This window comes from Nilaparvata lugens, chromosome 5, assembly GCF_014356525.2.
Source record: "Nilaparvata lugens isolate BPH chromosome 5, ASM1435652v1, whole genome shotgun sequence".
NCBI classification, from domain to species: Eukaryota; Metazoa; Arthropoda; class Insecta; order Hemiptera; family Delphacidae; genus Nilaparvata; species Nilaparvata lugens.
The window spans coordinates 30,322,168-30,337,781 of NC_052508.1; the positions used below are offsets into that span (position 1 = coordinate 30,322,168).

General features: G+C 36.0%; 1 protein-coding gene across 1 annotated transcript in view; it reads left to right on the forward strand.

Moving 5' to 3' along the window:
- The first annotated feature begins 6,365 nt into the window (after positions 1-6,365).
- The window catches only part of LOC111044439 (beta-1-syntrophin), an 80,480-nt gene continuing 71,231 nt past the window's right edge, over positions 6,366-15,614 (forward strand). The window contains exon 1 of the mRNA XM_039429445.1: positions 6,366-6,441. Coding sequence (XP_039285379.1) covers positions 6,366-6,441 — 76 coding nt within the window. The remainder of the gene's footprint in view (positions 6,442-15,614) is intronic.

Genomic DNA, 15,614 nt, shown 5'->3' on the forward strand with positions numbered 1-15,614 from the left:
GAGGCCGAACCCTAGCCCTGAGATATTTTATGATATTTATATTTTCATATTTTTGGAATTAAGATTTATAAATTTTATTCGACCAGCAGTAGTAAGTCGATAACTGAGCTGTATAATTTAAAAGTATATGTTAGCTGATTAATGAAGCACATGGTAATCTTTCGTGCTGAAAAGCAAAGTCAATCATTAGTGAGCAGTCTGTGATATTTTTCAATATATATTTGTTCTCCAGTTATTTTTATATTTGTTGCTTTATTTTTTATTATTGCTCGTTGATATTTCATGTAATTATATTTTTATGTTTATTGAATGGTGTACCCTTTATTTATCATCCTATTTCCATGCATGACCAATCTTGTTATATTCTATTTTATTATCATAATAACCAACTATATTCTTCACAAAATAAGTTGGATAAATCAGCGATATACAGCATTGATTATTAAATCTTTGGAAATAATAAGTTCCCAAGATTTATTTAAATTATCCAGTACCATCACATCTGATTTGAAGAAACTCAAAGGTCATAGTATTAAGTTGCAGCAACATAAATTAATAGAATTTATAAGGTATTCTGATAGAGTATTGCCTTTGATTCCACTCGGTATCATTTTTCATTGCTGACCACTTTGGCAAATGGTGGCGGGTGGCATTAGTGGCGGTACCGCATTGTCTAGTACGATAATCAGAGCCCTTATATCTGTCTTTCTCTACTGCATCTATATTTGTGGAGTACACCAAATCAGTCTCAAGTACTGTGAACTGTTTAAGCGCAGACGTTTGCAGCCTGCAAAAGCAAAGAACTGTTTGAGCTCCTAGGAGAGCTGGTAAGAAATTGTAACTATTGCTCTTTCAGGAATCACAAAAAATACTTTATATATTCAAAATCTTTGCTCTATCGACTGCGACCAAGAAGGGGCACAGGTTATAGAGAAAATAATGTTACACCTTGAACTGCAAAATTTTCAAAAACCTTGTATATATGTCGATGCACAATTAAAAAAGGAACATACCTGACAAATTTCATGAAAATCTATTACCGCGTTTCGCCATAAATGCGTAACATTTAAACATTCAAACATTAAGAGAAATACCAAAAACATCGACTTGAATCTTAGACCTCACTTCGCTTGGACAACAAAATACAACGTTAACTTGAGTAAACTTGATGCCATTAGGCCAGATCAAGTACTAACTACTAGTAGTTCTGCAAACAGTAGACCTCGCTCATGAATAAAACTTTCAATCTAATGAGAAGGACCAGTACAATAAGTACAGAATATTGTGAAGATTTAGCCATGTAATCTATTATTTTCTCCATTGAAAGTGCTAGAGACACTGTTTGAAGGGACACTGGACTTATCAAGGAGGTTCTCTTATATCAAATACATACAAATTTTACCTTTTAAAAAATGAAAAAGACTAAGAAATTGTCAAAAAACCACAGATTCATTGATACTTAGAAAGACCGGTTTCGGTCTTTATCAGAGATTGACAATGGTGTAATCGCCGAAACCGATCTTTCTAAGTATCAATAAATATGTTGTTTTTTGACAATTTCTCAGTCTTCTTCATTCAATATGAATAATTACCACAATATCAACTTCTCAACAAGAAAAACAAAATTAACCTTTATACCTTTATATACAAATTTCTTTCTACAACTGCAGTATTGGATTCCAATACCAAAAAGATTTTTTTTTAAATAATTTATCCAATTAATTTGATAAATCAATTCAATAATTATAATAAGATGATTCAATTTAATAATTCTAACTAATCATAATAATTTATTTAATAATGATATATTATTAGAATAAGATAAAACAATTAGTATCATCTGCAAAAAAAAAATAATGGTAGGAGCGAGATTTCAACTTGGGTTCCACAGTGTGAGAAGCCACGGTCTAACCAACTTGGTCACCATGTACTCGTAAAAATAGATGCGAAAAAGTATGAAGATGAATTGCTGTATCTTCAAAGACACATCCTTTCTGGATTGAGGTTAGTTTAAGGTTTTTTTAAATTACAAAAAAACCAGAGGTCTTATAAAAAATCGTTACACATACGTTTCTGCGCCTTGTTTCAAAGAACTTGCATATCAAATTTCATCCAAATCGGACAATAACTGCAACTGTAACTGCGGTACAAACAAACAGACAAAAGCCGATCGAGTCGAAACTAAGACCTCAGCTTCGCTTCGGTCAATTATTTCTAAATCCCATGGTAACATTTCGATTAAACATATGATTTCTAAATACATTACACGAACCATCTAAACAGAATTTAAAGTTTTCTTCTACATTTTCTAGAATCACTGGCCTCCAACATTCTATGTGCGAAAATTGACATGCTTTGAAATACAATGGTATTGGATGATTCTCCTTAATAGTCCAAACAGCGTACTAGACTCGGCTCCTTATTGGCATGATTTTAGAACTAATCGTGGACTTTCAAATGATCACGAGATTTTGCGGATGAGAGGGTTAACTCTAAAAACAACATATGAAATCACAACATAAAAAAGTTGTTCTCTTTTTAACGAACATTGTTTCATCTTATTGTCCAGCTATGTATTTGAACAATATTATTAGCTCTGCCCTTTGCAGAATAAACATGAGCTGTCTTATGCAATGACTATTGTAGGCAAATACTTGTTAGCAAACTGGGTTAGTCTGATTTGGATAGGTAAGTGTTTTCCAAGGTGCACTCCAAGTAGGAACTCTTAGATGGATGGAACTGGAGTGGTAAGTTATGGAGAGAGGGATGGGAAATAGAGTAGTGCAGCTGAATAAGTAGGACAGAAAGGATGTACAGTACAAACTGAGGGTTAATTGGTAGAGGAAGTAAGAAAGGATTAAGTGCTTGCGGTACCACAAGGGACGCTGAAGCACGGAGAAATATTTGCCGGCACAAACCGCAAACGGCTGCACTCTGACTCATGGCTCTCTCATCTCCAAGATGCGTGCCATGCCATGCCATGCTGCTCGCAGACATTCATTATTCACAATCGAAATCAAGGCCCGGCTAATTGATGCCTCAGGCCGCTTCTCCCTGAATATTTCACAGTCCTCAGGCATTCACCGGCGGGGTACAGAACCACTGCTTCAATGTCTGTGTAAAATGTTGTTTTTTAATAAGCACGCTACATGTGAATGCTCTCCGGCTATTTATTTATTCCTTCACTCAAATGTTACAGAGAAATCATCACTGCTCCTTACTGAAGAGAATTTCAAGTTTTTGAGTTACTGTATCACTGCATTCCATATATATTACTGCATTCTATATTACTGTTCTTCAAGAGACAAATTGAGAGAATAGTTTAACAATAGTTTGTTTAATTCAAGAGACTTGAAATGTTGTCAAAAATCCACCGTCATTAAATAGTTTGTTTATTCTTAAGAGACAATTGAGTGAATAGGTCAACAATAGTTTGTTCAACGAATAGTTCGTGTGATCGTTATTCTCACAATGATTGCAAGTGTATCCAGCCCGATAGCCAATACTTTGATATACCTCTTCCACAAACAGTTTTGTCCAAATAGTAATTTGGAAAAATATTGAAATTCTTAAATGAATCAGTAACAGTTTTGATGTGACTGATTTTTTTCTTTCTGGAGGGGGGAAAGCTACCGAGACAAAAGAATGTTAGTTCTTCTATTGGTAGTCTGAATATCCATAGTACTATGGATAGTCTATTGAAGTCGGGGAAAAACGAAGGGGGAAACAAGGCATGGATAACTATATCTGTTTAACTAAAAACCATGTACAGTAACTAAAAATCAACCACGTTACTTTCGATTCACTTCTTGAGATTTATTGTCTCCCGCGAATTAAAAACGCCTTCACTATTTTGAGAGTTCTAAACCTGGGTAATGATTGTAATCCTATAGGCATGAAACTAGTTGAAAAGGTGTCGTCCGATGAGCGATCCACTGTTCAGAATAATGATAAAGGGCCCTACACCTGCGGTACTTATCAAGGCTATCCTCTCCACCAAAATCCAAAATCTAAATCGTCCAATAATGGAGATTAGTCCAGTCAAATGGTCGTTTTTGAGGAAACAGCCCTGAAAGAATTTTTCTCGACGGTTCTATATGTATTTTGGGGCGCTGAATTCAAATCCAAAATTTGCTGCACGCCAGAGGGCGGCTTCACCCCCAAAATTTCGGACTTTTTTTTTTAATTTCTCATTCAATCTCGAAAACCTTGAGTTTCTCAAGAAAAATCATTCTCGACAAAATTAAAGAAAATAGAATTTCCAATAAATTGAGTGGTCGCGCAGGACTCTACCGTTTTTGGTTCCGGAGCTATGATACAAATTTTCAAAAAAAGGGTATTTTTCAAGGATTTTTCAAAATTATGAGAAGCCACGGTCTAACCAACTTGGTCACCATGTGCTCGTAACAATAGATGCGAAAAAGTATGAACATGAATTGCTGTATCTTCAAAGACACATCCTTTCTGGATTGAGGTTAGTTTAAGGTTTTTTTAAATTACAAAAAAACCAGAGGTCTTATCAAAAATCGTTACACATACGTTTCTGCGCCTTGTTTCAAAGAACTTGCATATCAAATTTCATCCAAATCGGACAATAACTGCAACTGTAACTGCGGTACAAACAAACAGACAAAAGCCGATCGAGTCGAAACTAAGACCTCAGCTTCGCTTCGGTCAATTATTTCTAAATCCCATGGTAACATTTCGATTAAACATATGATTTCTAAATACATTACACGAACCATCTAAACAGAATTTAAAGTTTTCTTCTACATTTTCTAGAATCACTGGCCTCCAACATTCTATGTGCGAAAATTGACATGCTTTGAAATACAATGGTATTGGATGATTCTCCTTAATAGTCCAAACAGCGTACTAGACTCGGCTCCTTATTGGCATGATTTTAGAACTAATCGTGGACTTTCAAATGATCACGAGATTTTGCGGATGAGAGGGTTAACTCTAAAAACAACATATGAAATCACAACATAAAAAAGTTGTTCTCTTTTTAACGAACATTGTTTCATCTTATTGTCCAGCTATGTATTTGAACAATATTATTAGCTCTGCCCTTTGCAGAATAAACATGAGCTGTCTTATGCAATGACTATTGTAGGCAAATACTTGTTAGCAAACTGGGTTAGTCTGATTTGGATAGGTAAGTGTTTTCCAAGGTGCACTCCAAGTAGGAACTCTTAGATGGATGGAACTGGAGTGGTAAGTTATGGAGAGAGGGATGGGAATAGAGTAGTGCAGCTGAATAAGTAGGACAGAAAGGATGTACAGTACAAACTGAGGGTTAATTGGTAGAGGAAGTAAGAAAGGATTAAGTGCTTGCGGTACCACAAGGGACGCTGAAGCACGGAGAAATATTTGCCGGCACAAACCGCAAACGGCTGCACTCTGACTCATGGCTCTCTCATCTCCAAGATGCGTGCCATGCCATGCCATGCTGCTCGCAGACATTCATTATTCACAATCGAAATCAAGGCCCGGCTAATTGATGCCTCAGGCCGCTTCTCCCTGAATATTTCACAGTCCTCAGGCATTCACCGGCGGGGTACAGAACCACTGCTTCAATGTCTGTGTAAAATGTTGTTTTTTAATAAGCACGCTACATGTGAATGCTCTCCGGCTATTTATTTATTCCTTCACTCAAATGTTACAGAGAAATCATCACTGCTCCTTACTGAAGAGAATTTCAAGTTTTTGAGTTACTGTATCACTGCATTCCATATATATTACTGCATTCTATATTACTGTTCTTCAAGAGACAAATTGAGAGAATAGTTTAACAATAGTTTGTTTAATTCAAGAGACTTGAAATGTTGTCAAAAATCCACCGTCATTAAATAGTTTGTTTATTCTTAAGAGACAATTGAGTGAATAGGTCAACAATAGTTTGTTCAACGAATAGTTCGTGTGATCGTTATTCTCACAATGATTGCAAGTGTATCCAGCCCGATAGCCAATACTTTGATATACCTCTTCCACAAACAGTTTTGTCCAAATAGTAATTTGGAAAAAATATTGAAATTCTTAAATGAATCAGTAACAGTTTTGATGTGACTGATTTTTTTCTTTCTGGAGGGGGGAAAGCTACCGAGACAAAAGAATGTTAGTTCTTCTATTGGTAGTCTGAATATCCATAGTACTATGGATAGTCTATTGAAGTCGGGGAAAAACGAAGGGGGAAACAAGGCATGGATAACTATATCTGTTTAACTAAAAACCATGTACAGTAACTAAAAATCAACCACGTTACTTTCGATTCACTTCTTGAGATTTATTGTCTCCCGCGAATTAAAAACGCCTTCACTATTTTGAGAGTTCTAAACCTGGGTAATGATTGTAATCCTATAGGCATGAAACTAGTTGAAAAGGTGTCGTCCGATGAGCGATCCACTGTTCAGAATAATGATAAAGGGCCCTACACCTGCGGTACTTATCAAGGCTATCCTCTCCACCAAAATCCAAAATCTAAATCGTCCAATAATGGAGATTAGTCCAGTCAAATGGTCGTTTTTGAGGAAACAGCCCTGAAAGAATTTTTCTCGACGGTTCTATATGTATTTTGGGGCGCTGAATTCAAATCCAAAATTTGCTGCACGCCAGAGGGCGGCTTCACCCCCAAAATTTCGGACTTTTTTTTTAATTTCTCATTCAATCTCGAAAACCTTGAGTTTCTCAAGAAAAATCATTCTCGACAAAATTAAAGAAAATAGAATTTCCAATAAATTGAGTGGTCGCGCAGGACTCTACCGTTTTTGGTTCCGGAGCTATGATACAAATTTTCAAAAAAAGGGTATTTTTCAAGGATTTTTCAAAATTATGCAAACTCACCAATTTCACCCTATACAACTTGGATATTTCACTAGTAATGATGAAAACTTGATGTGATCAAATATTGAAGAATTTAATAGTTATTTGTATATCTAGAGTGAAAAGTGCTGTTTTTTCTCCCTGAGGGAAAAGTTTGAAGCCCGAGGCGAAGCCGAGGGCAACAATTTTCCTGAGGGAGAAAAAACATTTTTCACTCGTGATATACACAACATTTTTCTTCCACCTACATTTTTATAAAAACTGCAAATAAAATATTTTTTTTAAAACGTATGTGACCAAACAATGTGTTACAACATAATCTAAAAAGTAAGTAAACAGAAACAGCTGGCTTGTAATCACAGTTCTCCTCCGACAGCACTATCTGTCGGCTAAAGTTGTAACAACAATGACAGCCACAACTACAGCTATGATGAAGTTCCCGTTTCAAATTTGATTAGTTAATAAGTAATATTCGTTGGCTGGTATTTTGAATAACATGGATTAAAAGAAAAAAATATAATTTTTTTCTAGTATAGTGATATGAAGTTTGTAATAATAATTTCAGCATACAAACATAAATTTTATACATCGATCAAATGTCTGGTTGAGGTATTGAGTTTAGTTGGTTTAATGACTACTCTATATGCTTCCTCATCTGAGCTGACCTTCTGACCTATTCCAAATGTACGTTTTTAAAATAGAGATGCTTCCCATGTTATTTAAATGGAGTCACTTTTACTCCCTAGGGAGTTTTTCTGTTTTTTAGTACCGGGAGCGAAAAAGTGACACTTTAGTATCATGTTTCAGGGAGTAAAGTAAGTACTTTTGACAGTAGGTGGAGGAAAAATAGGTTTATAACCATCCTCGGTTAAGCAAGAATCTTTATGCAAAATTTCAAGTTAATCAGTCCAGTAGTTCAGACGTGATGATGCGTCAAACATAATTTTCCTATACTACTTTACACAAAGACCTTAAAAAGATATAGACCCATAATGCCTATGCCTTCCCAATGATAGCTATTACTTGAAATTGAAGGCCGCCATTGGGGTATTTTAGCACGAGATATTATATCTATATATTTGTAATACTATAGATCGCAAAGGCATTGGTGGCATTGGTATGTAATAATCTTATGGGTTGCCCCCTCAATGGCGGATTTCAATTCCAAGTACGACACTAGCGCTGCATGTGAGTCTATGCATCTTTAAGGTCTTTGACTTTACACCATCCTGTATACACGTATAATCCAGTTCTTTAATATAATAATATTTTTTAATTCCGACCATATGATTTGGTGATTTTTTTATGAAATCGTATGTACTATTAATGAAGTTTGAACATTAATTCTGAAAAATCTAGAAGGAAAATTGAAATTTGGGCTTCCAGGTGCACGAGATTTATATTTTTAGAATCTATGTTCAAAATTTGGAGATCTAAATCATTCCCGTTGTTCCGGTATGCGAACAAACACAAATATACTCTCTCTTATTATATAGATATTATTTATAGGCTATAATGGAGATGAATTTGAACTGTTCAAAGCTGAAAGCTGTTCGATCTTTGCTGATTTGGCCAACTGATTCCTTTTTATGGGTGGAGGTAGATACTGATTCAATCATCATCATCATCATCAACATGACACTACCAATTTATCGCTTGTGGCCTTCCTCCGTCACTGTCCCTGATGATTAATGACACCCAAGTCCTCCCATTCATTGCGTCTGCCTATCCTTATTCTGAACAATAGATCGCTCAGTGGACTGCTAACCCCCAAAATCGCTCATCGGACGTAACCGATGAAAAAATGACGCCAACAGTAACAACATGATGAAAGAGTTAGCTAACATTAGCTCATTATTTATTCTAGATTTATTATACTCTACATTCATGTTTAAAATTTGTGAATCTGAAGCTCGATCAAAGGTAGCACCAACTTATCCCAGGGAACAATAATTAGAAATAGTTTCCTACTTAGTTAGTTCATGCTATATTCATGATTCAAAATCTGTGGTAAGCTGACAAGCTGGCAAGCTCAAGTTGAATTGAAATACAAGTACGCTATTGGTTATTACAAATTTGCCCTGTAAAAGAGCCAAATATTGTGTGATCCAGTTAGGCAGTGAATTTTACTTGTTGAGAGGGGTAGTGTAGGGTGCTGTGAATTTTCGTCACGTTCAAAGCACTCGGGCACTTTGCTTTTTTCGCTGGTGCGCTGCGCTGTGGTGGACCACCACGTTGGGAAGGGGCGGTGGTGATGGTGGTCCTAAGAGGGGGGTGGGGGCGCAGTAGAGTAGTAATGACCTATAACGGCGCTGAAACGACTGCGACTCTTCTCTGCCCCCTGCTACCCTCGTTTATCGCCATTTCGAAGGAACCCCCCCCCTTCCGCTGCATTTGTCCCGTGAGGGCATCACCAACAGGAGTTGAAATTAGTAGCGCAGAAGAAGACACTTACCTCGTTAAATTCAATGGATCTTCTTCTTTCTTCTTTTGCGTTGTTTGCTCTGCTTCCTTCCCTGGGTGTGAGGATGCAAAGCTTCCGTGTGACGTATGATACTCTCATCTAGTCTCAACCTTCTCTCCCCCTCACCACTTTAATCCTCAACTCTCCTCTCAACTGCTCCCTGGAGAGGAGAGGCTCAACAGCAAGCACTTGACATTGCTCTTCTACTACTCCAATAGCGCGTTTCTTGATTCCAGGCACAATAGAACAAGTGTAATGAGTTGAAGGTTGGATAATTAAGAACAACCAAGGTAATCCCAAGACGATTACACAGAACTTTGGATTATCAACACGGTGCTGTATTAGAAAGTTACAAATCACTCAAATATTTCTTGATCTAGACTTGACAGAGCTGATACTATGTGATGGTTTTCAATGAAAACAGATTTAAAATTTTTAATTTTGTGTTGAGAGTAGTTACTACAGTAACTACAGTAGAGTAGTTTCTACAGTTACTACAGTAGTAGTTTTGAAGAAAATGTTTCTAGAATAGAATTAAAACAATTTATCGTATTGTATCACAGGCAACCCCGATCCATATTTGTCATAGATCACTCATAACTGAGCTATGCAAACGTTATGAAAGCTACTAATATCAGCAACTAATCCAGTACGCAATGGCGCGATCTATAGCTGCAAAAGTATGATACTAGATCATATCGCACTAGAAGTAGCTTGTATAATGACAGCATCTCTTGGTATGAAAAGTGATTAGATCAATTGTTTGCAATGTGTCGTTCTACTACAAAAAATATCGAGCTCTCGTTGTACCATTGGAAGGATATCTGCTTGGGGTGGTCAAGATGATAGAAATCACTCTTGAACTTGAACTGTCAGTTTCTGTATCACATCACCCTAGGCTATAGCTTGTCGCAAATTGCAACGTGACGTGTCTGCTAGATATGTTCATTTCATATGATCATTCTATAATGTTCACACTTGGTAATGTGAACATCATAATACTATCATATTATGTATATATCAACTCATGTAGCAGACGCACATTGCAACATGTCACGTCGCGTCTTAATTTGCGACAAGCCTCATGAGCGCGCGGTAGCAGTCGACTTGATCTTTTTGGAAAGATAAAAATGATATTCTTGGATAAGATTCTTTATGACAATTGCGTTTTAATTTTTCAATTTGAAAATAATTCAATATTTAAAACAAAAATAAACTAATTATCTAATTTTGAAATATTTTCGGAAGGAATATTTAAAATTTGAGATAGCATTCCCTCTGCTACATTACATACTTCATACAATGAAAATAGCAATTGCCCTGCTACATTATATACTCCATATAATGAAAATTTTCTCAAGATCGGATGTAAATTGTAGACGTGATGTGTTGCAAAAAATGCGTTTTTGACTGTTTCTACATATCTTATGGCACTGTATTCATTATGATAATAACAAGGGCCAGTTGTCAGTTGCTTATTAGATTTCATGAGGTTGATATTAATGTAATTGTTTGTGAGTGTGTGAGTGTGTGTGTGTGTGTGTGTGTGTGTGTGTGTGTGTGTGTGTGCGGCCTGCATGTATTGAATTCGAACGATTCTCGACAATGGATCATTCTTCTTCATTAGATCAACAGTTTGGAAGTTCTGAAACAGCCAAGTGGTTGAACCGAGCTTAGAGGAGAGGAGGTCGATGGTGTGCTAGAAGGAGGAGTTGGAGAGCTAGACGGCTTACGGGATGAGCTTTCCCAAGTTATAAAGGAGAAACTTATCTAATATATATCGACTAACCTCCCCCGACTACAGACGAGTTTGCTGTTAGGGGCTGAAACGTGGAGGGGATGAAGAAAGAATTTGTATGTGACCGAGACAGAAGAAAGATAAGTAGAGGATCTTAGTTTGAGTAAAGTGTAGCGTCGAGAAAAAAAAGAGAAATAGTGAGCATAGTGAAGGAACGTGATGAAGAGATGAGGACATAACTGGAAAAAGACAATTTCGTTGTAACCATTTTGCACCACACACCTAAGCGTAACTTTTTCCATCAACTGTGCCATCTCACTCTATCTCTTTTTTCAAATGGCTCATTGCATGCCATGAGCTTTTTCCCTGCTTGCGAGTAGTAATTCTGTAAATTGTGGGTCGAATTTCATTAAATTAAAAAATCTCGAAAAGCTCATTTCACATGAAATGTGTGCACTCCTGAAATATCATGAGCTTTGGTGGATGACGTTGTTAAAATTGGACTCTTGTGATACAACATGAAAAATGATTCCGGCAAAGAAATCAGTATTATGTGTCTTTTTATAGCCGATGTTGTTGATCTCTTCATCTGTTCTGTAGATAATTTTTGTTTTCTGACTTCAACTAGAGATTGACCATATTCCAAGAATTTTAATGATTTTTATCTAAACATTTTCTTCTGTAATACACAATCTTATTCAGTCTTTTGAATTATGACTATCTATAAGTCAACCAGATACTATCAGGAATTAGTAATTAGCGTCAGCAAAGATTATAAAATTTATGCAATAGCTATATGCAGAAATACAGTAGGTCCACTCATTCATCTTGATCATCCGTTCCATTACTGACGCATAAGCTAAGAGCTCATGTAGGCATCACTCACAAAAAAGCACCATACCGTAAGATTCTGAACTGACGGCCTATATTCCACAATCTAGATAATTAGAATCAGGGATTAGATACAAATTGGTTGAACCTGTATCCAACTTCTCCTTCCTTGCTATTGATAGAATTAAAATTGATTACGGTATTAATTTTTGACGCAATTGGATGGAAGCGATTTATTTGCTTGACATGTGTAACAGAAAAAATACACATTAAATTCGCGGAAAAAGATTGCATTTGATCATCTCTATTGGTTAAGGGAGTTGAGTTTAAGTTAGTTGAAGTTATCAGAAGTACTGTATATTGCTTCGTATTCAACAGCTGCATGGCTTGCACATTTCATTAATGCTGAAAGGGTGTGCAGTTTTAAAGTACGAGAGTTAGAGAGCGTGCGTGTGTGTGATGAGGGCATTTGCAGAAAGCGTCTATTATTTCTTCTGCTCTGAACTTCCTTCTGCTCCTGGCCCATAAAGTCGTTTCATTATTAGAGTCTCACCGGTGTAAAACAAATTGCAGTGCAGTGGTATGAGTACCGTCGCAATTTTCCAAGTGAGCAACTTCTTAATTTTGCATTCTTATCTATCTTCAGTAATGCCTACTAATGATTTTACATTGTGGGTAATTCATTCAGCAGTTTCAGTATTATCCAAGCTATTGATACTTTAGATATTATGTTGAAATCATTTTCGTGGTGTAGATGTAAAATTATTGCAATTTAGAACGCAAATGGATGGAAGCGATTTAAAATGTAGATTATTGCAATTCGTTTGAGTATGACGTATGAACGATGCAAATGAAATAATTTTCTTAAAATATCTTTGTACTCGTTTCACTCGCCTTATCCGTCTAGCCAGGTGGCTCCGTCCCCTGGACCCACGGCTGGATCATGCAGAAATAGGATCAGCAGGCTCGCTTCGCTCGTCTACATTTTTCATTTGTGCTTTCTTCCTTCCGTCAAAAAGTCAATAGAGACTTTCAGGCTGGATTCAATCACCAGTTTTCTTTGAATTATGTAGTCCAGGGTTGCAAATACATTATGTTTTTATCAGAATTGAGGCTATTCAGTAATTTCTCAATTAGAGATTTGGTTAGGATATTATGAGATATTATTGTATTTCAGTCTAATAATTCTTTAAAATTTGAAACAGGAATGATATAGAGAACTTGACAAACATTCATATCTCTAATACTATTAAATATGAATTTGTTTGGTGCCTATGTACCAAGTTTGAATATCTTTTGTCAATTAGTTGTTGAGAAAGCTGAGAAAACGCAGAAAAACGCTGGAAACGCTTTGCAATTTTCAGGTAAAACCAAAAGAAATGCCAACTCACCCCCTTTGATTTAATGCTTTCGTGAGTATTATCATTAAATCATAGCCTGTCCCTTCTTTAGCACCCTCCTTTCAATTGGTTCTTGTAAGATGTAACTGGTGAATTCCAGCTTGTGTTAATCGGATCACTGCGTTTTTCTTGCTGGCAAGCCGCTTTACATAGAAATTCACCACTGTGGCCTGCCTAATCCATGATAAAATGATTTATTCATTAGGCTCCTTCACAAGAGCTAGCGTCTTTCCTTTTCCAATCTTCTTCGCCCATTGCATGAACTCCCATCTTTGAAAGATTTAAACTCTTCAAGAGGCAATGTTTGATTTGTAGAGGTCAGAGACCTCTGTTTGTTATTTATGATGCACAGCTTTATAACTCCCAATTTCAAATCCCCATTATTAGATTAAGATAAATGAAAACTCTATTACTATATCAGGCACAAGATTCTCAAATTTATAAAAAATTCACAATCAACATAATTTTCATTCTTAACTACTCTAACGTTGATAAATTAACCACATATATAAACTAGATTACTAGATCATCTACTATAAGACCTATAAAAGTGCAGTGTCACACGCAATTATAGTCTATATTCAAACTATTCAAACCCTGTCGAGGAAAACATACTGTTTAATTCGATACTCAACTAATATTAAATATATTCATTCCACTCCATGAATAAAGATTTCATAAATTCAATAGAAATTGGCTCTAAGGATGATTTCATAAATGTTAGTTTTAGAAACGTTGAAATGAATCGTGATTGAGACAGAGGATGATGAATGGTCTCTAAATTGAAATTAATTGGAAGATTGGGAGTCGCATACTCCATGTACTTCCACATACTTCTTAAATTAAAGTCCAACTTATTGCTTGGTGCAGTCTATATATTGTTTTAAATTAGGGATGGGTATCGACAGACAAAACATCGATGTTTTTTTTCACCTTCACATCGATAAGTGAAAAACATCGAACAGTAAACATCGATATTTTTGAACATCGGTCTATCGCCCTACGTTTTTATGGATGATAGATACTATGAAGACTATTCGACTATTTATTTTTCACATTATAGTCTGTGTAAAATAATTATGTTGAGACTTGGCCCTCCATCCGAAGAAATTACAAGGTTGCCAATTCGTGTAAAATTGCAACTTTCTCAAATTTCCAATTCAACGTCAGAATGGTATGTAGAATATCATCCCCGATATTCTAGTAGTGCTAAAAGTTTCAGGGTTGAAGGATTAAAAGGAAATTAAACTTTTATGATAAAATTGGAAACATCGCGAAGATTTGTTTTTCTTTTGAATATCACTTCTCTCAGAATCATGGGGCGTCTTAATGCGTGATAATTTTATATCAAATTACGGGGAGAATGTCTCCTTTCTATTAGTGTCTGGATCATTTTTATCCGACACATAGTTATTTTTTAATTAATGATTATGTTCGTCAATGTAGAGACATTTCGAGCAGAAAACATGAAATTTTCGACATGCTGGTAACTTTTTTGATTTGAAAGATAAGTAAGTGGCGAAAGCAAGAAAGTTTCTCAGAAATAATTGAAATTATTTTTTCAATTGTCAAAAGTAGTCGGAAGATCGTATTTTGGTCTCCAAGGAACTTTAAAGTTAGAATGCCTGCACATTATCAATGTTGAAGATGTTTCAAATGATTCCCTGCTTCTAAAATGGCCTTAGAGCTCATATGTTTATCAACAACGCATTAAAATATGATAATTATTTGACGAAAGAGTTCAATATAATTTTATGTTGTCTACTGTTAGGAATATATAAAGCATGAATATGTCATCATTCATGTTGAAAAATAGAGTATTTTTTTGTCCATTGGTCAGCGCTAATTTAGAGTAATGTTTCAGCTGCAAAGCTCACGTTCAGTTACGAAGCAGTGGTCCCAATGAGGAGAATGTAAATGCTACAGAACTGACTCGTTTCTGGGCGAAACACGTTTACAATTTAACGTTGTCCATTGAATAGAGATGGCGTCGAGTCAATCACGATACCGAGGCAACACAGAAGAGAAAAAGAATAAAAATGAACTTTTGGCGGCTGTTAATTTCGGGCTCTTAATTAGTTGTTCTGTGAAGGGAGCCGACCCTTGAACACTCGCTGCACGATGGAGCTGAGCTTCAAACTTATCGGTTGCTTCTGGTAGGCCAGCCTGGCTTTTTTTTAAAGTACCGTCGTGTCAATTTATTCCCAAAACTGCCCTTAGCGTATTGTTCTCCAATGTAATTTCAACAAGAACTTCACCTTTGAAATGTTATTTTTAGAACTTTTTATGAAACAAAATTGCATGTTGGATGAACTGTATTTTATGATAGCAATTAGATACTGTTTTCCCCAATGTTTGG